Here is a 21831-nt window from a genome sequence, read left to right as displayed (position 1 = left end):
TGTGAAACTTCCATCCTTCTAAAACTTGACTTGCTAAAACTCTGGGCAACATGACAGAACTTTTAAGTTGGTGCTGCTCTGAGCAGGAGACTGGATTAGGTGACCTTGAGAGGGCCCTTCCAGCATGACTAAGTCTGTGATGTTCTAAGCCTAAGTTATCTTATATTTCCAGTTATTTGTTGTGGGTAGGAGAGAAAGTGTTCAGAAACCTTTAATTTCCCTTAAAACTTCTGGCAGAAAACAACCTGATTACATATTTTCTTTTAGTTTACATTTTAATAACTACAGCAAATTCAGTTCTTTGTATCATATATAAGAATTTCAATTTTAAATAAGTGCATTTTTTAATCTTATTCTTTCATGTTCTCCCTGTTGCAGTACAGGGCAATATAGGAAAGGAAGAAACATATTTGAATACAAATAGAAACTCCCTCTTTTTATTATTATTAGGAACAGTTGCTCAGACCTGTAGAATGAATAATGAGGAGCCACAGTTTGACTACACCAAATGATCTATTACACAGTATCACTTCTGTCCTTAGAGATCTTATGTGCCAGAGTTCTCTACCTAACCTTTCATATTCTTACTCTACATGTTTTCAGATCAGAACTGAAGTACAGGATTTACATTTATATTTATTACTAAACTTTTTCTGACTGCTGCAGTGTATGGAGATAGATCCAGTATGGCAGCCTCACTCAAATACCAAAACTTCATCTCTGAAATAGGCTATGTGGTACTGAGATTAAAGAAAAATATACAGTTGTGACTTCATAATTAAAAAGTATATAAAAATGGATGTACAAGAGAGCTGAATCATGCTTAGTCAAGCAATCTGGCATTTCTTGATACCAGAGTGTTTGACTTTTAATCGTCTAATTTTTGTGACAAAAATAGATAAGTATAACCTAATTATTTAACATAATAAATATAAATTTTGTATGTTATTAGGTTTAAATAACGAAGATGTCAAGAATGAAAGAAAAATAGAAACGAATTCAATTCTGACTGTTAAAATGAGCTTTTCAGAAGTGTACTCTTGGTCATATTCGCATAGTAGTCTGGGTTGTACAGTAAAGTGATTCCGGAGCTCAGACAGGCGACAGGAATGAGTGAGAGGAAAACTCTTGGATCTGGTCATACAAATAAAGTTGCATGCAAAGAGAACAGAAGTACTGACTCAAGGATGGGACCCTGTGCAGCAAGGGCTGCTTTGGGCCCTGTAGCCCAGTTGGTCCCCCTTGTTCAGCACCCCAAACCCAACTTCTGCCTCGAGTTCCAGCAATTGACAGCGACAGGGTCTCCACTCCCACACTTGCAACGGGACCACTGCAACCTCAGGAAAGGGTTTCTTTCAGCAAAAAATGTTTACTCGTTTCAAAAGTAAAAATGGGAGTATGAGAGTTCTTATTCTGCTTATTTTCTGTTTGTGGTATCATTAGACATCATTAGGGGAAGCTTTCAAATGTCTTGAATCAGGAGTGTTGTTCTTAATCAAATGAGTATTATCTGTTATTCGGAGATAGATTCTGCTATTTCCTTATGTACTTTCCTGGGTTTAAAAAATCACAGGAATATTACATTTTCTCAGAAATGTTTTCTATTATGTTTTCCTTTTATTTTTGTTTCACTAGTGTACCTCAGATGTGTCTCATTCAAGATAAGAGGTTATGTTTTTCATGTACTACATTTGCTTAGCCACAGGCCAAAATAAATATTACCAGTCTTGACACCTAAAAGTCCTGCTTATAGAAAGTATGACAGTCATCAACAAGCAAAACAACACTCTGACTAATTAAATACTTTTGAAGAATAATACTGAAAAGTAAGTCTGAGAAGTGGGTTTTCTAGGCATTTATTCACAGATCCATATAAAAATCAAGGTTAAGAACAAGAGATTGTACTTCCTCTTTGTTAAAAACCTTTCTTACAAAGACAAATATTCTATCTTGCTCTGATAGAGTTTCAGCAAAGAAAACTGTGCCTCAAGGACAGAAAATACTTGGTGTGACACCATTTTCCACAAGATATCTATGATTGTAAAGGTGTATAATGCAAACAGATTCACATGGATGTTCACAAATAGTCCTTGAATCTCCTCAGTCTCTTTAGAGATGCTTATCTCACTGTTCTAAAAATTTCTAAGTCTTCACAGACCCCTTTCAGTATATCAGGAGAAGCTGTAAAAATGGCATGACCTCCACCCCCACAAGGAAAGTAAGTATATTAACAGTTAAAATGTGCCCTCTCCATTGTCTCAGCAGGTGATGATGGAAAAACTGTTGTACACATAGAACAAAAGCTTTCTTAAAACTTTGGAAAAAAACCATTCCTTATTTTTATTTTATTTGGTAGCAAGCTATAAATAATACATATAACAATAAACTATACCCATCTGAACTATTATTAGGCTGTAATTTTAACCTATCAATTCTTAAAGCCATGCACAGGATCCTCTCTCATGGTTTACAACCTCAGAGGCATCCCTCTGGTGCTTGCCTAAAGGTTGTTTTATATTCTCTATTTAGAACTAGTTCAGATCTAGAGCTTCTCTCAAGATTCTACATGCCATTCCCAACAAAGAAATTGCCCAGATTTATCCCCACAGATTTAAAATTGCAGTTATTCCCAGATGAAAATATAAGTAATAAAGAAGATTTAGGAATATGCCTGAGAAAAATTACACTTGAAATGATCTATTCTGTAAGATACCTATATCTGTGAAACAGCCAGAGCCTCTGAAGGATCTAGAGTGGAGGGGTATGTTATCAACCTGAACAGTTTGGTACATTTGCATTAGATGTGTATTTCTAAGTGATAGGTCTTCTAGAATATTTCCATGTGGGAAGTCTTGACATACCATTTGAGTTGAAAAGGAGAGGAGAATGATACCCTACATGTGAATTAGATCTTTTGTAAATAATAAACTTATCTTTACCATTTTTAAAAATCTGTTTTTCTTGGAATTTTTTCTTTTCTCCCCCTCTTTACCAACTCCGGTGCTCTGAAAGTCAATTGAAGTGGAAAGAATATACTCTACTGGGTATTTCAAGGCAGATCATATCACTGGAGCAAATAATACCTCTAGAGACCAAATAAAAGATTAAACTGCATTCAAATATAGACCTGAACCCTATGGTTGTTTGGGAAACATTGCAGATGACAATTTCTAGACTTCAGAAAAAAATAATTTCAATATCTGTGGCCCATTTTTATTCCAACTAGCACTTACTAGTATTCTTATGCTGTTTTTATACCCAGTGTTCAAACAGCAACTTCTCCTTTCTCCATTTTTTCCCACCCCCATTCACTTCCTGAGGTGAGATAAGCATCCCAACATTTACAAGTTTCAGAATGCAGGTGGCTGAAACAAGCAGGTGGAAAGAGGGTGGATTGGGTTGAGTATAATTGTACAACAGGCGCTGGGTTTGTTATATATGTTAGTTCTCCTGGCAACAAAAAAAGAATTTTGGCCAAATAAAAGATAATATATGCAAGTTCTTTTATTTGCTATGTTTTCGCCAAGCTTTTAATGAGATTGGGCCTGCCTGAAAGTATAAAACCAGGAAAGTGGAACATTTTACCTGCAGAAAATTACTTTACACCCTCAGGAAATGAAATTCTGATCCTTTTGAAGTCAGCATCTTTTGAAGAAATGGAATACATGGGGATGAAACACCTTGTATCTAGTAGTTTTTGTACTTTGGGGGTAATTTGAAAGAAACAACAAGCAAGGAAGTCTCTCTGCCTCATTTACTCTTCCTATAATTGTGTTTAACCTTCTGCATAACAAGGTGTCAGTAACTCACAAAGGATCAGAGGATTACATCTGTAATTTACAGTTGGGCTAAACTCCCTGTAATCAGGAACAAAAATGAAAATCTGAGTCAAGAAGAGAATGTGATGTGTTTGACACTAGGGATTCTCCTTGATGGTCAGTTCATAGCATTGTGAGCATAATTCAGCACATCTAGAATCAATTGAAGCATGTTACCCTAAAAAATTATTTTTGCCACTGCTAATCTTTTATCAACAAATTTCCAGCTTTCTGGGAACACCTTAGAAAGTAAGAGTGTTGGTTTCAGGCCATTACCGACTGCCAGTTTATGCATTATCACACTGTCAGTAAAACTCTATAAATATGTTGTTCTTAGGAAAATGTATTTCTCCTATAGATTTTTACTGTGTATAAATGTTCAAGGAAAACAGTTGTAGCAGAAGTACAAACTTAAAAAACATTGATGAAGCCAAATGGCAATCTGTTGTGGCACCCCTGTTTACATCTTAATTTAAAGAAAGACCTCTTCTTTTGCAAGTATTATACTGTGTATGAGACCCCTGAAAGGAATCCAGTTAAGTAGCAGCAAGCTACTAAAAGGTACAATAAATATTTGTTTGCCCCTGAGATGGCAACATTTTGTATTCATAAAATCATTCATTAATGTCTCTCATGTGGGTGAAATTTGCATTGCAGAACTACTGAGGGGGACAAAAAGAGGTAATTTTCTTTTAAGAATTTACACAATTATTGTTGTGGGCATCAGAATGTATATGCTCATTACTGTCTGGTTTAAAATTTTCCAGCATACCCAGAATACTCCAAATTTCCATCATACATTTCCATAGTATTCATTTAGGTAACACTAAAAGAATGAGTAAAACAGAGCACAGCCTGGGGCCTGTTAACAAAGAGTTGATGGCTTAAATGTATCCAGTGGTAAATTACCTTTGAAAGGTCTCCAGCCTCCAAATAGAAGCAGATAACAAACACGTTCCATGTAACCCAAAGGACCAGCCAGACAGCATACTGTAGGGAGGAAGAAAGAAACACAGAATTAACAATTCCACTCTTAACTAAGTTAAACTTGGTTCATTAGCTCAATCCAAGACAAAACCAGATTATAAGTATGGTGCCTATGAATAAAAACGTTACACGTAAGAGAGAATCACAAATAAATTCTTCCCTTTCCCTACCACAATGTCGAGTGATCTAGTGAGTACTGTCACACCAGAAAACCTGCATCTCAGCAGAGTTGATATATCTGACATTTGAATTTGAGACTAATCTGTATCTCTTTCTTTTTGTTTAAATGGGTGATGCTACAATAGAGAGGCATGCAATATTAATTATATTACTTATTATTAGTAGTTATTATATTATTGTATTAATTATATTAGAAGTGCAGAACTGATCATTCAAATATAACTTACTAAATAACAGCCTAATTGAACTAGCACTGGATTTTTTCAACACTTCAGATTTAGTCTCAAGAAAACAAGGATATATATAACCTGAAGAAAATCTGTGTGTCTATCTATCTATCACCTATTTTTTGCAATATTTCTACAAAACATGGGGGAATTGCTTCATGACACATGCCTCAATCAATTTGTTTTGTGACCTTCCAAAGCACAGTTCATAATTGTTCAACACATTTAATAGACAGACTGTATTTTAAATTGACTGTTTCTTTGGGGTTTTAAAAATTAATTTTTTGTTTTGTTTTGTCTTAGAGCATATAGGAGAAGCAGTCATGTTTAAGCAATATCTGTTCACTGGTACAAACATCTTGTACATGTATTTGGGATACACTTTTTCTCTTCTGTCTACTACTGTGCTTCTTTTTTGTATTCATAAGACCTTGTGTGGTAGGACTGGAAAGTACATTCTCCTGCTGTAATGCTGGAGGATCCTGTATAATAAAGTTTGACCTGCTGTTGCTACTCTTATCTAATGTTAGTACAAAAGAACTTCCCTTGACAAATTATTCCATCGTCTAATAAACATCATGATCTTCAAATGCATTTCTGATGGCTGTTGTAGCCATCCTCTAGCTCACAATTGAGTTCTGCATGTTTGTTTATTTCATTCCACAAGGCCTTGTATACAAGTGAAATACGACAGCGGTGGTACACCATTCCCTACCTGTTATAGCTGAGAGCTGTCTTCTCCTTTTACACCACCACACCACTTCTCACAATTATTTACAGACTTACTCCTCATGTCTTGTAGCCTTTTCTCCAAACCATACTGATTACATTTTGATAGCTCCTCATCCAAATCAAGAAGTACTATTTTCTGCACACCTCCATGTGTTCACATTCTGAATAAGCAGACTACATTTTATACTGCATACTATCCATTCCATACAACAAATATACATGACAAACAATTTTTGTCATAAATGACAATCTGTTTCTCATCATTCATTAACAACATATGCAGGATTCTTCTTGCATTTCTCTTCCAAGTGCTGTTCTGCATTACACTGTCTATTATTCAACATGCCATTTACAACCTAGTCTTCTAGATACGGTGAAAATAAAACAATTCTGCCATTTCCCAGCATCTAAAGTGAGACTGTATCCAATATGACCAAAACTTAGCCCTTTTTTAATTTCTTATTTTTATAGATAACAAAATAATTTCCAGACAGCCTAGCTATTAGTTGCAGCATGTTCAGATTTTAAAAAGTTATGATAAAATAGTTTTGATTTAATGGAAGCTAACACAGCTATAAATGCTTGAATTGCTTCACACAGAAGTGATTTCAGGTAATGTAAAGCATACAGATTACATAGACTTTATAGGTCAGCTCTTTCTGGTCACAGATGACAGATTTATTTGGGTCAGGAGAACTCTCTGGAGGTCACCTGGTCCAATCTCTGCTCAAAGCACAACCAGCATGGATCAAGCTTTGCAGGGATTTATCCAGTTGAGGTCAAAATATCTCCAGAGATGGCCCACATCTAATCCACATCTACACTTTGAATGCAGCCTGCTAATAAAACTTTGGAAAATAGGAACTTAGTTCAGCTGGAGAGTCTTAACAAGCTCATTTTTTTTATAACAAGACTTTGAGACATTAAACATATTAAGCTTTCTCATAGTACACTCCTCTTCACATGTAACATGGAGCTTTATAAAACTACAAAATAACAGAAGAAAACATTAATTTAAATTCAATAACCTTAATTTGGCTTTGTTAACCAACTATGCAACATTTTAACTTGTTGGTTTTTGTCAATTATTGTAACACTGTAATGTTATATATTCTCATGTAGATAATAAAAACACTCCTTCTGAAACATGACAATAACTGGATTTCTTATAGTGAAAATTCAAAATACTGCATTTAGACTAATTTTTCAAAGATATGAAATGTGCAATTTCTGTTCCCTTCAAAAATTTTTTGTGCTCCAGAAAAATTTGAAGCGAATCAGACAAAACACAAGAAGACTCAAAGATACTTTATCCACAAAAGTTTCAGGAAAATGGGCATACAAATAGGAATAGACACTACTAAATTCTTCTACGGAGAATGACTTAAAAGATCATCCCTTATCTGTCAACATGAAGGAGGAAAAATGTGGGAGAGAGGAAACCAGGGAACCAGGTTTCATTAGGTCAGTGGTCCATAGCACAACATGTCCCATTGGATGTAATCAACAGCTGATTAAAAAGCTCAACATGCATTCAACAGAACATTCAAAGGAACTTTGGAACTGCTTGTGCCAGCAGAGAACCTTATTAAATAAAGAAACAACTTTTTCACTGCCAAGTTTATCACCAAAAAACTGATGCATTTATCTGCCATTTTGATATACTCTTTTAACACGAATTTCTTGTTATTGGACTACAAATAAGGCTAAAAATGTCCTTTAAAAGTATGTTTTAAACTTCTTCCTTTTAAAATGTTGTAATAAGTGCCTGTTGCCTGAATTCTGTGGCTAAACACTGAGTTTAGTTGTCTTGAAATACAAGGATGTTTCTGCTTCTCATTGTTTCTTATTTCAGGGGCTTCAGATGTAGCACATCTCTTATCTCTGCATCACATGCAGTCATAAATGCCTTTTGTTTTCTATGTGCTCCAGCAAATTGTTGAAGAAATTCAGCACTGAAGGTCTGTGACAGTGAACAAATCTCTCTGACACTTTCTATTATATGTATCTAATTAGAAGATCATTTTATAAGAGCTCTTCAAAGGTCTATTGCTGTATTTTTTTTTCTCATATGTGGGAGTTCAAGACAGCTGCATTATCTGACAGAAGCCACCACAATGCTACAGCAGTCACATAACAGCAAGACAAGAACTCTGATAAATACACACTTGACCAAGCAGGAGATACTGAGAAGGGGCACAGCAATGACATGGAAGCTTATTATTTTTATGGAGATCCACACTGGAAAGAGGTATAACTAGAAGGTTAAGACTGAAGACTTGAATAGCAAACATGAATTTATAACCCTCTGCAAAGAATTTTGAAAAGAATTAGGTATTTTATGATTTACTGATCCTGTGTAGTTACATTCACTATGAATCATCACAAATGAATATAGAATGTATTTTTTCTTGGGGAATGGAAAACTGAGATATTAAAATATCTTGTACCAGTACTGAGAACCTATACATTTCTCTTCACACTTCTGCCAAAGCTGGCTAAGTCACATTATCTCCAATTTCCTAACAAGGAAACTGGAGGCCAAAGAAATTACATCACTTCACTTAATACCTAAGCCAAATGGAAAAATAATCACAAGGGCACAAGAATCAAAGGTTTAGGTAGGCCACAAATGCCTTTGATATAAACATGGTCACCAGAACTTATATCTATTGTCATACTTTGCCTGAAAGAGAAATATGTCCCATACTTTTCAGGCACAAATAGTCAGGAACTCTGATAGATATGAGAATTTTAAATTAAAGTATTATTATTTTTTCCCAAAGAACTTTACATGGCATTTCTCTTGCTCCCAAAATATTTTTCTGATATCTGAATCAAACACGAGTGTCTGAGGGATACATGGGCCAAGACCTACATTGTGCAATGCAGAGCAATTGAATTGTTCTTGTGATTAATGATTTGCTATTTATTTTATTTTTAGAAATGTGCACAATTTTAGTTTTAGAGTCTTCCAATTCTGAAAATATTCCCCAAGAGCCTTCTGTGCTACATTCAGGAAAAAGAAACTCAAGGAATTTTTAAAATTATGATTACTACGTTTACCATAGTAATTAAACATGTGATTATTTATGCTATCTGGAAAACAGCACTTGAATTGTTCAAAGATTACCTTGAGCCCAGCATGTCTGGGAAGAGCATCTCTTTCCAGTAATGCACTAAGAACTGTCCACAATATAATTATCTTTGTTTCTAAAGTTATTTCCCCCTAATTTCCTCAGTCTGTGAAGATATATCACTTAGAAATACAATTTTTAAACCTATCTTTTCCCCATCAAATCTGATAAAAAGTGAAATTCTGAATACTTGGCATCAATATACTATCTCTGCCTCTTGTTTCCATATGTCTGGGACTGATAAAATCACCTAGATTCCCCTGTGGGAAGTCCATCTGGAGCAGAAAGTACATCAGTCTACAGTGGGACTTCATGTGGTTGCTTAGTAGGCACCATCTCTGATTTCATCTGCTCTGTGCATTTTGCTTCCTATTCCCATTGCCCGAGGCTTTTCCTGGAGAGCTGATGAGGACATGGGCAGCACAACATGGTGGAAAGTCCAGTTCTAGAACCCAGCAGGAGCCACACATTAGAGGGAAGCTTCCAGTGCAGAGCAGGACCAGAAACCACAGCCTGACCCCAAAGAGGCATCTGAAGTCCAATTCTGACCCAGCAGAGATTCAGTAATTGAATGCACGAGGACCAAATGTTTTAAGCCGAACCGCTGCTCTCAGGAACCTAACACAAAGAGAGGCTGTGTTCTGCTTTTAATGATTCAGATGAAAGTCTTCCCTGCCCAGCAGTTTTCTACAGGCCTCACTGGAAGAGACCTCGGGGCCAAAACCAATAGCCTTGACAACCAATAATATTCCTGGCAGCAGAGACTTTGTGCAACCAGTTCAACTTCAATAAATGTTCATTGACTTTCCTGAACGTACTGGGAAGCTCTTGCAGAATGACATAATCCTCTGGACTTTTTTCGTTGCTTGTTGATTGTCACAGCATGCAGCTTGCACTATTTTTGCTTGGCTGAATTGTTCTCATTATTTTTTAAGACTTAGATATTTCTTGCTAGGTTTTATTTTTTTCATTTATTTTTAATCATGGCTATAGTATCAGAGCAGCGTCCATTCTTGTGAGCATCTGCTTCTAAGCCAATATGAATTGATTCTGTAGCATCCATTTTGAGTTGCTGTAGTTTCCTGCCTCAAATTGCAATGACAGTCTAGTTTTCTGCTTGTGTTTATCAGGGAATTTTTTAACCCATTGGCATTGTGATTTCTTGACTCTTCAGTCTTTCATTAGTCACACATTTATATACATATTTTTTGCCTTTCCTTTATTTCCTCAGATAAAAAAAAATCTGCCTGATATTTTATTTTCTTGTCATTACACTTTAATAATTCGTGTCCTCTGCCAAGACTGACTGGAAGATGCTGAACTGTCATGTGCATCAGAACTGGTCATTACCAAACAGAAAATTGCTGTTGGAATGTTTTTTTTTCCTCTTGAGCAATCGGTGCTTGCAGATACGGAGCAAATGCTGCTTAAAATTTCTTTCCAGAGCCTTCCATACAACCCGTGTATGGAAATCTATGTATAATCTTTCAAGCTTCTGGAATTCAGTTATAAGCCCTGATTTTATATTATTTATTAACTCTATTTGCCCCTGGATGTGCATGAGAAGGATTCATAAGCATAAAAGGCAGGAGGAAAGTTGAGACACATTCTGGTCATGTCATAAATGGACAAAGGCACAGCCCAGAGCCCAGTACATTGATATGACATACAGTCAGCCCTCAATCTACTCATAGCCAGGGAGTTCTAGCTTGAGTGGGGCTCACTGGGCTTCCTCTTTCTTTTGGCTACTTCTGTTTTGTTCCCTTTCCTTTGTGCTAGAATTATGCTGAGAATAGAAAGCACAGCAGAGATTTGTTTTTTGTTCTGAAGACATGGCTCCAACTCCTTTTGCATAAAATAAGTTGAATTTCTACAGAGCACATTACTGTCAGAGCAGTATCCATCTGCCCACATTTAGATGTCTGCAATGCAGATGTCCTTCCTCTGAGCAGCATCTAGATTCCACTACACCAAATTCAAAGGAAAGGCTCTTTCAGGGCTCGGTTCATTTCCCAGTGTCTGACACAGATTACTCTACCCTTGCTATTTGGAAAGCCAAACTTATCAAAGGCAAAACTCCCAGTGTCACAGAGACTACTAAAAATCTTGTACTGGTGACATAAAGAATAATGCACTGTGCAGATATATACTTCTTTTTTCCCCCACATAAACAAAAAGACCAAAATAATTTAAACATTACCCGGGTAAAACATAACTGATGGAGTGCTGAAGAGACATGTTCTGAGAACTACTGTTGCTTATATCCTACGCTTCCTGATGGTCTGTTAATGCTTAAGCTTGAATAATTCATTTGTTCATTTCCTGCTTCTTGGATTCACAGCTCTTCAGGTTTTAGTGTGAAGGATTGGGAAAAGGATTTTTTGGTATTGCATCACTTTTGTTTGTTCTTCAGCTTCTAAATTGCAGTCCAACTACACCATGAAGATATAATCCACAACACTACATGACAAACTTCCAAGGAAACACAAACAAATCTGGAGCTATATCAGCCCATTCATACAGCTTTCCTAACAAAGACACATAACATTTTCTCATTGTAGTCAGTCTATTCTTACAAATAATAATAATAATTTCTTTCAATATGATGCTACAAGAGTGAATGGCCAAAATGTAGAACTTAGTTTACATTGTAGCTCTCCAAATGAAAGTATTCTGGAACTGAGGAGTTAATTTAAATAAAGAATTCTCTTTATACAGACAATATTTCTGCCATTCTTCTTCCAAAAGGGGAGCAAAGAAATTTTCTCCCTTTCATCTCAAATCTTTTATTTTTGTCTTGATTAGGAGAGTTTTCATTGATGGTTTTGCTTTGGTTTTTGTTTGTTTCTTTGCTTTGTTTTGGAGGGCAGTTTGGTGGAGATTTAGGTTTCTTCTGCATCAGTATGTTGCAATTCTTGAGCTTTCTAACAAAAGTGTATTTTAGGTATAAAGGAAGTAAAGTAAGGCAGAAAATTTAACAGGACATATTTAATTCATCTTTTGACATAGCAGAAGAAATTTAATTGGTTTGGCTTCACTCATCATTCAATTCCTGTGTATCTTTTGATCACATCTTTGCTGTGAAACATTTATCAGCAGGAAGTAACTTCAAATATCTGAATACTCAGTGTACTGCAACACAGTACATATCCAACCAGCTGCAGACACATGAATATACATACATATGTTCACAGATGGACTGATATTTTTCCTCTTATTTCCGTACTTTTCCAGCATTATTTCTTTTGTTTGTAAAACAGATAATAAGGTCTCTCAAATTAGAAATTACTAATTAAATGTAAGTAACAGGAAAACTATAATTCTTATTTAAATGGATCTCAAAAGGCTTTCTCGTTATATCTCTGTATTTCAAGACATAACTGGTTGAGCTGGTTACACAAGAGTCAACCTTAAAATAACACTGCTTTGAACCTTTTTTAACCTTTCTGCTTCAATTCCAACATTAATCTACCAGGATCAAAAGCTACTAGAAGTAGAAATCAATGCTGTTCAACATATAAAAACTTGAAATTATGGCTCTGAAATGACATTATTTTTTGACCAGTTCTAATCAGCTGTTAAATTTATATTAAAGTTGGCATAGAAAAAGAATAGAAACCAAAATGATGTGATTTTGTCATTTGATTCTTCAATTGCAGGGCTAGAAATATTTTGAAAAAAAATTTTTAAACCCTACCTTGTAGAACACTCCTAAAATACTAAGCATTTCAAGACCTGGATTTCCTCAGAGGTAATACATAGTTATCAGTGCAGAAATTGCATTCACAGGACTCCAAACTACTTCCACTGGAAATATATTTTTTAATAACAAATCTCAGGGGAAATTTGCAGGAATTGTTGTGGTAAAATTCCACTATAACTTGTGGCTCCCTGGAACATTTTACCAATTAATTACCAATGGGAAAAAAACCATGAACAAGATCATTGGATGCTATAAACTGCTTTATGATATGCTTCATCTAAGAGTGAATACTACTATGAAACTACCACATGCAAAATACAAAAAAAAAAAATTAGCATGAAAGTGATAGGTGGCAGAATGGTTTGGTATGTACAAGTCTGCCTCAGTTGTTAAGAAATATTTTAAAACCTGCTTGAGAGCATTATGCAATTGCTTTTCTGTAGACTGTGTGAATACTCCCTTGCCAACATGGGAGGTTGCTTGCTGCTTGCCATTTCCCAGACCAGGCATCACTCTACTAAGAGGCTCTGCTGGTGGTGCCAGTTCAGGAGGCCACACTGATGGCCCAGCCCCTCTGCAGGGCAGCAGTGCTCCTCCATGTGGGCTCTGTGCTGTGCTCACCTTGCCACATGCTTGCGTTCCAACCAGGGTACACCAGGCTCACCAGCTGGGCACCACTTCTCCGGGCCCTTTTCAGCCTGAGGCAGTCCTAGGTGGAACGTGCCCATCCTGCTGAGTGGCCAGCCCTCAGCAGGAATCCCTTCACTTCCTCCAGTTTGGACTGGACAATGTGCAGTGAGGAAGGAAAGGTGTTCTTTTCAGCTAAAATAAACACAAGACACGTATCCTCGCTGTAATCTAACGAGAGGGGCTTCTCACTGGAAAAGTGGGAAGCTGTAATTTGCTTCAGACGTTAGCAATTGATGGAGCTAGACATGTATTGACTGTTTCCTTGGTGTCTCTGGGCTTTTCAGAAACACTCAGAAAAATCTTGATTATAATTCAGTCATTTAACAGTTTATTTTAATGGAATGTTTAGCAGCTGTTCTCATTTGAATTGTCTATTAAAAATACAAATCAGGACAATCAGAATTCTTTCAGTGTTCATTTTTAACAGAGTGCAAAAAATAAAATCAATAGCTACTGTTGCTAGGAACAGAAGTCTACTGACATTTATTTAGACTCTTCTATTGATGCTTCAGTATTTGAGTGCCAGCTACAACTATTTATAAAGGGAATCCATCTCCCTCGGAGAATATACTGAATTTCTTGCTAAAACTAAAATTAAGCCATTTATAATAATAGCTTTTTTGATAAATTGAGACTTTTTATTCAGCTTCCCAGGTATTGTTTTCTCCCTTCAGTTTTCTTTGGCTTAATGCTTTAACAGATAAAGTCATGAGGAGCCTGGTTGTTGAGTCCACAGAGCTTTGAGTGTGTCTTTAATATTCATATACCAAAGGAGATATAATTTTAACTAAAGATTTACCACACGAAAAATAAATGAGGACCATCAAATGCTTTCTTGCCTCTCTCCAAACTGTTTTTTACAGCACAAATTTCAAGAAATTCCTTAGACCACTCCAAAATTTTGGAAAAAAATTAGGACATGGCTAAGATACTAGGAGACTTTGTGTTTCAGAGTTGCAGAACGGAGCACACTGACCCTCAAAGTTACTGGCTGGCAACTCTGTTTTGGGAGATCAGTAGCTGCTTTGGGAGCATCAGTCAATGGAAAAGGTCACTTCCTATTTTTGGAGATAACACACAGAAACTGGATCTGCAGGGTGTTTACAGCCAGCCGTACAATGGAGCCAGGCTGAATTTTGTTCAGGAGGTGAAGGTAGCTGGAGGGGATGGAGCCTAACTCTGGAGGCACAAAGCCCAGCCTCACGGAACCGCACGGGGAGTACAGGGTCAGACAACTTTCCTTGTGTAGGGGCTGCACGCCTGCGAGAGCGCCACTGCACACACTGCGGCGGGATGGACTCTCTGAGCGAGCCCAGTGAACCACAGCCAAGGGAGAGAAGAGAAAGGGTACTCTTCCAATTCCCTTCCAGTAAATCTGATGGGCAAGACCGCCTGATTTGGCAAGATCAGTATGTTTTAATAGAGCGTGGCTTTTTTTTCACTCTTTTTCAGTCCTGAAGGTATTGAATTATACAAAAGAAGAATCTGAAGCTTTAACAATGAATGTAGATACACAAACATCACTTTCAAAGAGAGGATAAAATACAAAATGGACTTAATTTTCTAACTTCTTCAGAGGGATTTAGGACTGTGTTTCTCTAAAAAATTATGATCATTTTGCAGAGACCGGACTGCATATATTCAGTAGAAGTGCTATTTTAAAAGCATTTTTTTTCTCAATCAATCAATCTCTGATTTTTCTCAAATCACCAAAACACATTACACTTTGTCTGCTCATTGGATGGATTAAGGTCTTCCTCAAGGAGGCTTATACCTGACTCTGTGTGCAAGTTGGCTCTGTATTACTCAGGAAACAAAGAAAGTCCTTCTCTTAGATCATATTAGGGAAACTACCTTTCCCTTCTCTTTCAACTTGCATCAAAAAATATTAGCTAAAAATACTCCATGCCCTAGGTTTTTGCAGTTCAGAGAAGAAACTAGAGATGAAATCTGATAATGCTGTGGTCCAGCCCTCTTAATATACATAGACTGGTCAAATTCTATTTCCCTAAATGTGATACAATCAAAGAACAGCATAATATTCTTTATTCATGCCTTTGAGAGTCTTTCTCTCATAGCATCACCTCCAAATCTTTTATCGGTAATATTATGGTAAATGTGTATCTCTGACTGTATTTGATTTTCTTTCTCTTAAATTACGTGTTGCTTCTCTCCTCTGCATATCTCAAATACCCTGAAAAATGCTTTCACTTTCTGGAATTTTTGTGTTTAGTTTTGGGTGAGAACATACAGCTGTTTAGGGCTGGGGAAAGTTATTGCTACTATTTCCTTTACTGCCAACCTTCTTGTTGACCAAGTATCTTCCAGGCAAGCATTCACAAAAGATTCCCTATAATTTATAAACAAACCAAGAGAAAATTTCAAACACCATTCAACAGTAAGGCTGGCATCTCTGTAACTGCAGATGCAAAAAACTCAAGACATTTAATCGTTAAGACATCACTGACTGGGAAGCCTGCCACCAACATCCACACTTGATGCACATACATTGTCTTTTGGCTCTCTACAGCTATGCCCATCTGCTTCGGTGGCATGGTGCCTGCTTATCAGCTAGTTGGACGATTTCAGTACGCAGAGGTGCCAAAAAAAGGTTTTACATGGCTAGCCTGTATAGCCACTAAAGTGCCATTTCTTTTGTAGGAAGAAATGCTAGAGCTGAGATAGTAATAGACTATGGCTGCTTTTTTTTTTTTTTTTTTTTTTTTTTTTTTTTTTTTTTTTTGCTTGCTGAAAATCGGTCTTGCCATCACCATTTTTTATCTCTTTTACAAAGGAAAATATGGTACTGGGATTGAAACAGAATAAAAGCAGATAAGACACTAATGAACAAAGCCATTGTGAGATAAAATGAGAGTAGGGTGGATTAGGAGTATAATTTAAGTATTGTGCACCATATACCTCTAATTCAAACAGAAAAAAAAAGGCAAAAATACATACTCGCCCCATTTTACAAAATTTGAAATCAGGAAAGCTATGGAATTCAATTAGATTGAGAGGGAAAAAACCAAATTATTATATGAAATCATAGAGCTGAGATAGAAAAATAACCCTAATTTGTCCTAAGAATATGGCACACAGCTCTGACAGAAATTCAAACATCATTTGTTGATTTTGTTTTCAGGACCATTGTTCAGAGTACATATTTCAATCTAAGGCTACACCTCAAATTCTTCTTATAATACTCTTAGCTCAGCAAACTGGAATCTAAGATTATTTAAGCTTTAAATTATACAAGTCTTTAATAAAAATCTTGAGAAATACACGCTGAAGGAATTAAACTGATTTACAGTGTACCAGATGCCTATGAACTGGTCACATATCATAAATACAACTAATTGCAGCATAATTTCTGATGGAAGAACATTAAGAGAAACAGCCAATATAGTCAAGAAAACTAAAAATAATATGTGGGTCCACAAACTGCCTTGAAACACCAGATTACAGAACTTTGCTTCGCTTTTAGAGGGATATTTTGTAAAATGATTATCAGGTTTTTTTCCCAGCCCAGCTTTTCTTCCAATTCCTTGGTTCTTCCATACCTTTCTTGGCATTATGACCTATGCACAGCTCAGATGGAAAAGCATACACATTATTTTGATAAACACTCAGTGCTACACAGATCCTTTCCCGGCACTTTTCAGAAAAAGTAAAAATAGCAGGTTGTTGAAAGGATGATAGCTCAAGAAAACATAAGAAGGTAAGAAAGGTCAACAGTGAGGGAATAAACAGCTGATACTTCAAATGGGGTGGGAATACATCCAGATGTCAAGATGGCATTTGATGACATTAGCAATGAAAGGCACAGTAGCTTCCACACTGAGGCAGAAGCGCCATGTGACTTTCACTGGAGCAACCCAACTTGCCATGCAAAATCTGAGCACAGCTGAGCCAAGAAGCTTTGCCAGTGCCCCCAGCTCTGCCACATCAGAGAGACTGCGATGACAGTTTTATGACAGGAGACAACAGCATGACAAACTGATAAATGTGCTTGGAAAAGCATTGGTTTTTTTAAGCAACCAGACTGAATTATTCCAAATTCTGGAAGATGTAATGAAAATTGAAGAGGTTTCTCTTGCTCTCCAATTTCATTTCAAAGTGCCAGAAAGAGTGCATACTCCACCAGGTACGTGGAAATAAGTACTGAAACACCCAGTAGGAAAATGTCAATTTTTAATTGCTGCTGCCTGAAAAATAACAAGATAATCTTGTGACTATTGAAAAATCTTGTATCTATGCAAGCTAAAGTTCAGGCTTATATTTCATGCTTGAATTAAATTAGATTATTCTGCTGGGCTGATTGCTTGGATATTTCAAAAGTATATTTCTATCCAAGCACAAAAATGTATTTCATGCAAAGACAAAAATAAAGAAAAAGGGGAAAAAAATGATTCCAGGTGTTTCCAAGCATCCAAAGGCAAGTTTAAGTAAAGTACTGGAAAATTTAGAAAAGAATGAAAAGTTACCCACGATCATTTACATCAACATCCAATTTTTTTTCTTGTATCACAGTAGAGCTTCACTGGAGGTTGCTGTTCAATATTTCTTTTTGTCTTCTTCACCCAGTCCATATTTGTGCTTTATTTACTGAATATCATCCAAATTCATTTGTTTGTTGTATTTTCTTAGCCTAGCTGACTTATTGTAGCTTCTGAGTGCATCTTAAGCATGGATTACCTTCCTAAAGCACTGGCTGGGCAGGATAATAGTTATTAGTCCCATGTTAGAGATGAGATACTTGTGCTGCAAATGAGTCTGGGGTGCTGAAGGCAACCACATTATTCATTATCAGTGCCAGAAAGGCATGTTGTGCACTAATAAGGAGATGCTCACTTTGATCACAAAATTAAAGACTGTAGCATAATTCAAAACCAGAGGTGGCTAAATAAAGGTCACACAGGCAGCATCAGGTTTGGAAGTTTCTCAGTCTCGGATACCCCATTTGCAGCTTTAATAGGCTCTTGTTCCAGTGCTTGAAGAAGTGAATGTGTAAGCATTTTCTCAACTCCACTTGTACTGTGGATAGTGGGTGTTATGCAGTCAAGTAGCCACAGTTAATAACGTGTGATGAGCAGTGTCTTCCACAGGAGCTGATAATAGCTCCCAGATGAATCTTCTGTTAATACATAGGTGTAAATAATTCTATATTGTTTAAAGGGCACATTGAAAACAAAAAGACACCCAAAACCACAGCTACACAGAGATGCTGATCAATGTGTGAGCCATTAGAGACTCTCAGCCTCTCAAAACAAAACTGTGCCAATGAAGGCAACAAAATGACAGAAGGCAACACCCCACCACACACGATTATAGGGATTATAGGGCTTCTGTGCTCTGCCCTCCCCTCTTTGCCCACATTAATGATGGCTTCCTGCCTCTCCCCCTCACCACTGGTGTGAAGAAAAATGGTCTTCTTTATTCTCCCTTCTGCAAAGGTGCCAGTTGCCTGAGCCAGGAGAGACACGGGTTGAGTAAGGGCCTGAGTGGCCCCAGGGTTCATCCCTTTGTTCAGCAGTAGCAGAGCCCTCTCCTTCAGCACTGTGGCTCAGTTGCAAGGTGGATGGCTGCATTCTGGCTCTCTTGCCTAGAGTTTGTTGCCATCCTCTGATTTGAAATCACTGCCCATTCTAACAAATCTAGATGAATTTGCAATGAGAACAAGGGACAGTCTGAAATGATGCCCTGTGGCATCTCTTCCCTCATTTCTATATCAAATGTCACATCGACTTTGCAAGAAAGAAGGATTAGAACATATTTATGTAATGGCTGTCAAAACAAAAAAAAAATACCTTCTTGGGTTTTTTTTTTTTTTTTTGTTTGTTTTTAATTCCATCAATCTAAACGAGCAGAAAGACTGAGTTGTTTTGATGATAAAATAATAAATAGATTTGAGCAAAACTTTAGTTTGAAGGGTTTAAATGTAGCCTGTTCATAAAAGTGGTTAAACATCAAGGTTGTGTAACGGAAACTGCTGGACAACTTTACATATAAACATTTATTGACAAACCTGACTATCACTCTGGAAATCATTAAATAGATACAGTCATTTCTTTTTCCCCAGCTTTGTTTAGAACTTCATCTGTTGAGCAAATGCACTGCTTCAGTAATATTCAGCAGATATGTCCCCATTCATTGATGATACTTAAGAGAAACAGTTCCATAGAAAACATCTGCTATCCTTTTTCTACAAGAAATTTCAATAAGTTGCTCAAATCTTGCTGCTCTTTTCTGTTATCTCTCCACATTGTTTAATATTCCTTTGCCCCCACTTCTACTTTAAATGTATCCCACGCTATTAGTAATACAGAGAACAAACAGGAGAACTTCCAAAGCAAAGAGGAGAAGGAAGATAGAAGTATTAATACTGCAAAGATATATAAAGTCTGAAAACAGAAAGAGGCAAGTGAAAGGTTAAGTAAATAAGATTTTAAAGAATAAAAGCATAAAAAGGGTAATTTTACTGTCAGAAGAAAAGATAATTCTAAAATGTAGACAGGATGTGTGTGTCACATAAGCACTTGGGAACAAAAGCCAGAAAGATAAGTATAAAACTCCAAAACTCCAAGGGGTAAAAAGAAAGGAAAAAAAAAGATAAAAAGGATTGTCAGAGTACCATTACCAGGTCAGTAGTGATCAGCAAGAAATTAGACCAAAAGGATTAAGAAAACTTACATGGGAGTTGGATTCTTTCCCAGAACACTAATGAAATGGCAAGAAAGACAAAAGAACAATTAGGTTATGTTTGCAATCTCAGCTGCAGGACCACCCTTCCAACAGAAATGCAGTCAAATCAACTGCAAAGCAGTTTGGCATTAAAATGAAAAGATGGAAATCTAGAACAACCAAAGACTTGTCACATACATCTAGTTTTAAAATTAGAAAACTCTCCTCTACCAGACAGACTCAGTTCAAAGGAATCAGAAAGTCTTGGCTGAGCAGAATAAATATGGATTCATCTGGGGATTTATGTAAATGCTCATTGTATTAACTGGCGTTTTTAGCAGATACAGACCTAGAAAGAGGAAAATACTTCAAAATCTCTGTCCTTTTCCATTACTAAACACTTTTTTGTCTCACCCAACCTCAGACTGCACTTGCCTGGAGGTGCATAGATGGGGAGAAAAGGATAGTTATTGCACCCTGACACTCTGCCGAGCTCCCACACTTGGAGTGTCTTCAGAATTTGCTGAATTCTGTGGCAACCTTGTCTACTCCCAGTTTAAGTGAGAACCTGCTGTGGTGATGACATTCCCATGGCACTCATTTTTGAACAAAATTCTGCAGAAAGCAGATGAAGCAGCATAAGAGGCTGCTGTGCAGCCTCAAATTCTATCTTACATTCTCTATTTTCCTCAGTGCTGTTCTAAGTGTGCAGAAGATTTTGCCTGCTGAACATGTATTAGGAAGCAATGAAGTGGATCTTTTTCTAGTTATCCCATGGGATATACTTGAAGAACATTCAACCTAATAGATGGCAGGTCTTAGAGAAGGCATCAAGTGCAGATTGCAGATGTGATCCCCTAACTTTCAGTGAAAAGAGTACTGGTTTGTACAATTGTTTTGATTCAGCAGGGATTTCTGTCTTAATATCTTATTTTCCTGTGTAAAATAAAAGGCTGCTATATATATAAACCTGCAGAAATCAGGCCTTAAAAAGCCTCCAGTGCAACATTTTTATTGATGAAACAAAGATATGGGAACATCTACCTAAACTGAGAAAAGTCCAGAATCTTTGACTTAAAGAAACATGTTAGTCCCCTAAATTCTTGATTCTGGCATGAATTGCAGTGTTAAGAAACCTCCCTCAAAATGACATGTAGCCAGCATGTATAAATCACTGATATGACAGATCAAGTGAGAAGATCTGTTTGGTGTGGCAAGCTCCTTTCCATATGCTTTTTGACACCCAACCTTGTGGGTCAAATGTAGCAGTAAAGAAATTGCAGGAATTCAATAGAAAGAGACAATATGTTGTCCAGAAAATTCAAACATTTTTATATGATTAGTTTGCTGCCTTTGCTTTCTACATGTTAGAAAACAATTAAGAAGTGGATGCTAAACTGGATCGGTAAAGTACAGAATTATGGCTATTTTTCTCATTTTGTATTAATTCTAAGCAGAAGGTAAGGCTTGGGTTAATTTAGTTTCACAACTGGAAAAGACCAAGATTGTTAGCCACATAGCTATATTTTGAAACTTTTATTACAAGAGTTGTGGCATTTCCCTAGATTAACACTTGTTGAAGAACAGTTTTATGAAAATCAACCTTGATTATATATAAGTGTATATACAAATGCTGCTTCGTTAGGATGCTATCCTCCTTTCCATTAATGTGATTT

General features: G+C 36.7%; 1 protein-coding gene across 4 annotated transcripts in view; it reads right to left on the bottom strand.

The window, feature by feature from the left end:
* Positions 1 to 21831, bottom strand: part of NKAIN2 (sodium/potassium transporting ATPase interacting 2) — a 534113-nt gene that overhangs the window by 249909 nt on the left and 262373 nt on the right. For all 4 annotated transcript variants that reach the window (XM_063389933.1, XM_063389930.1, XM_063389932.1 and 1 more), the window contains one exon: positions 4728 to 4808. In XM_063389933.1, the coding sequence (XP_063246003.1) occupies positions 4728 to 4808 (81 nt within the window). The remainder of the gene's footprint in view (positions 1 to 4727; positions 4809 to 21831) is intronic.

This window comes from Prinia subflava, chromosome 2, assembly GCF_021018805.1.
Source record: "Prinia subflava isolate CZ2003 ecotype Zambia chromosome 2, Cam_Psub_1.2, whole genome shotgun sequence".
NCBI classification, from domain to species: domain Eukaryota; kingdom Metazoa; phylum Chordata; class Aves; order Passeriformes; family Cisticolidae; genus Prinia; species Prinia subflava.
Note: the sequence above shows the minus strand (reverse complement) of the source record. Positions and strands in the feature narration are given on the sequence as shown.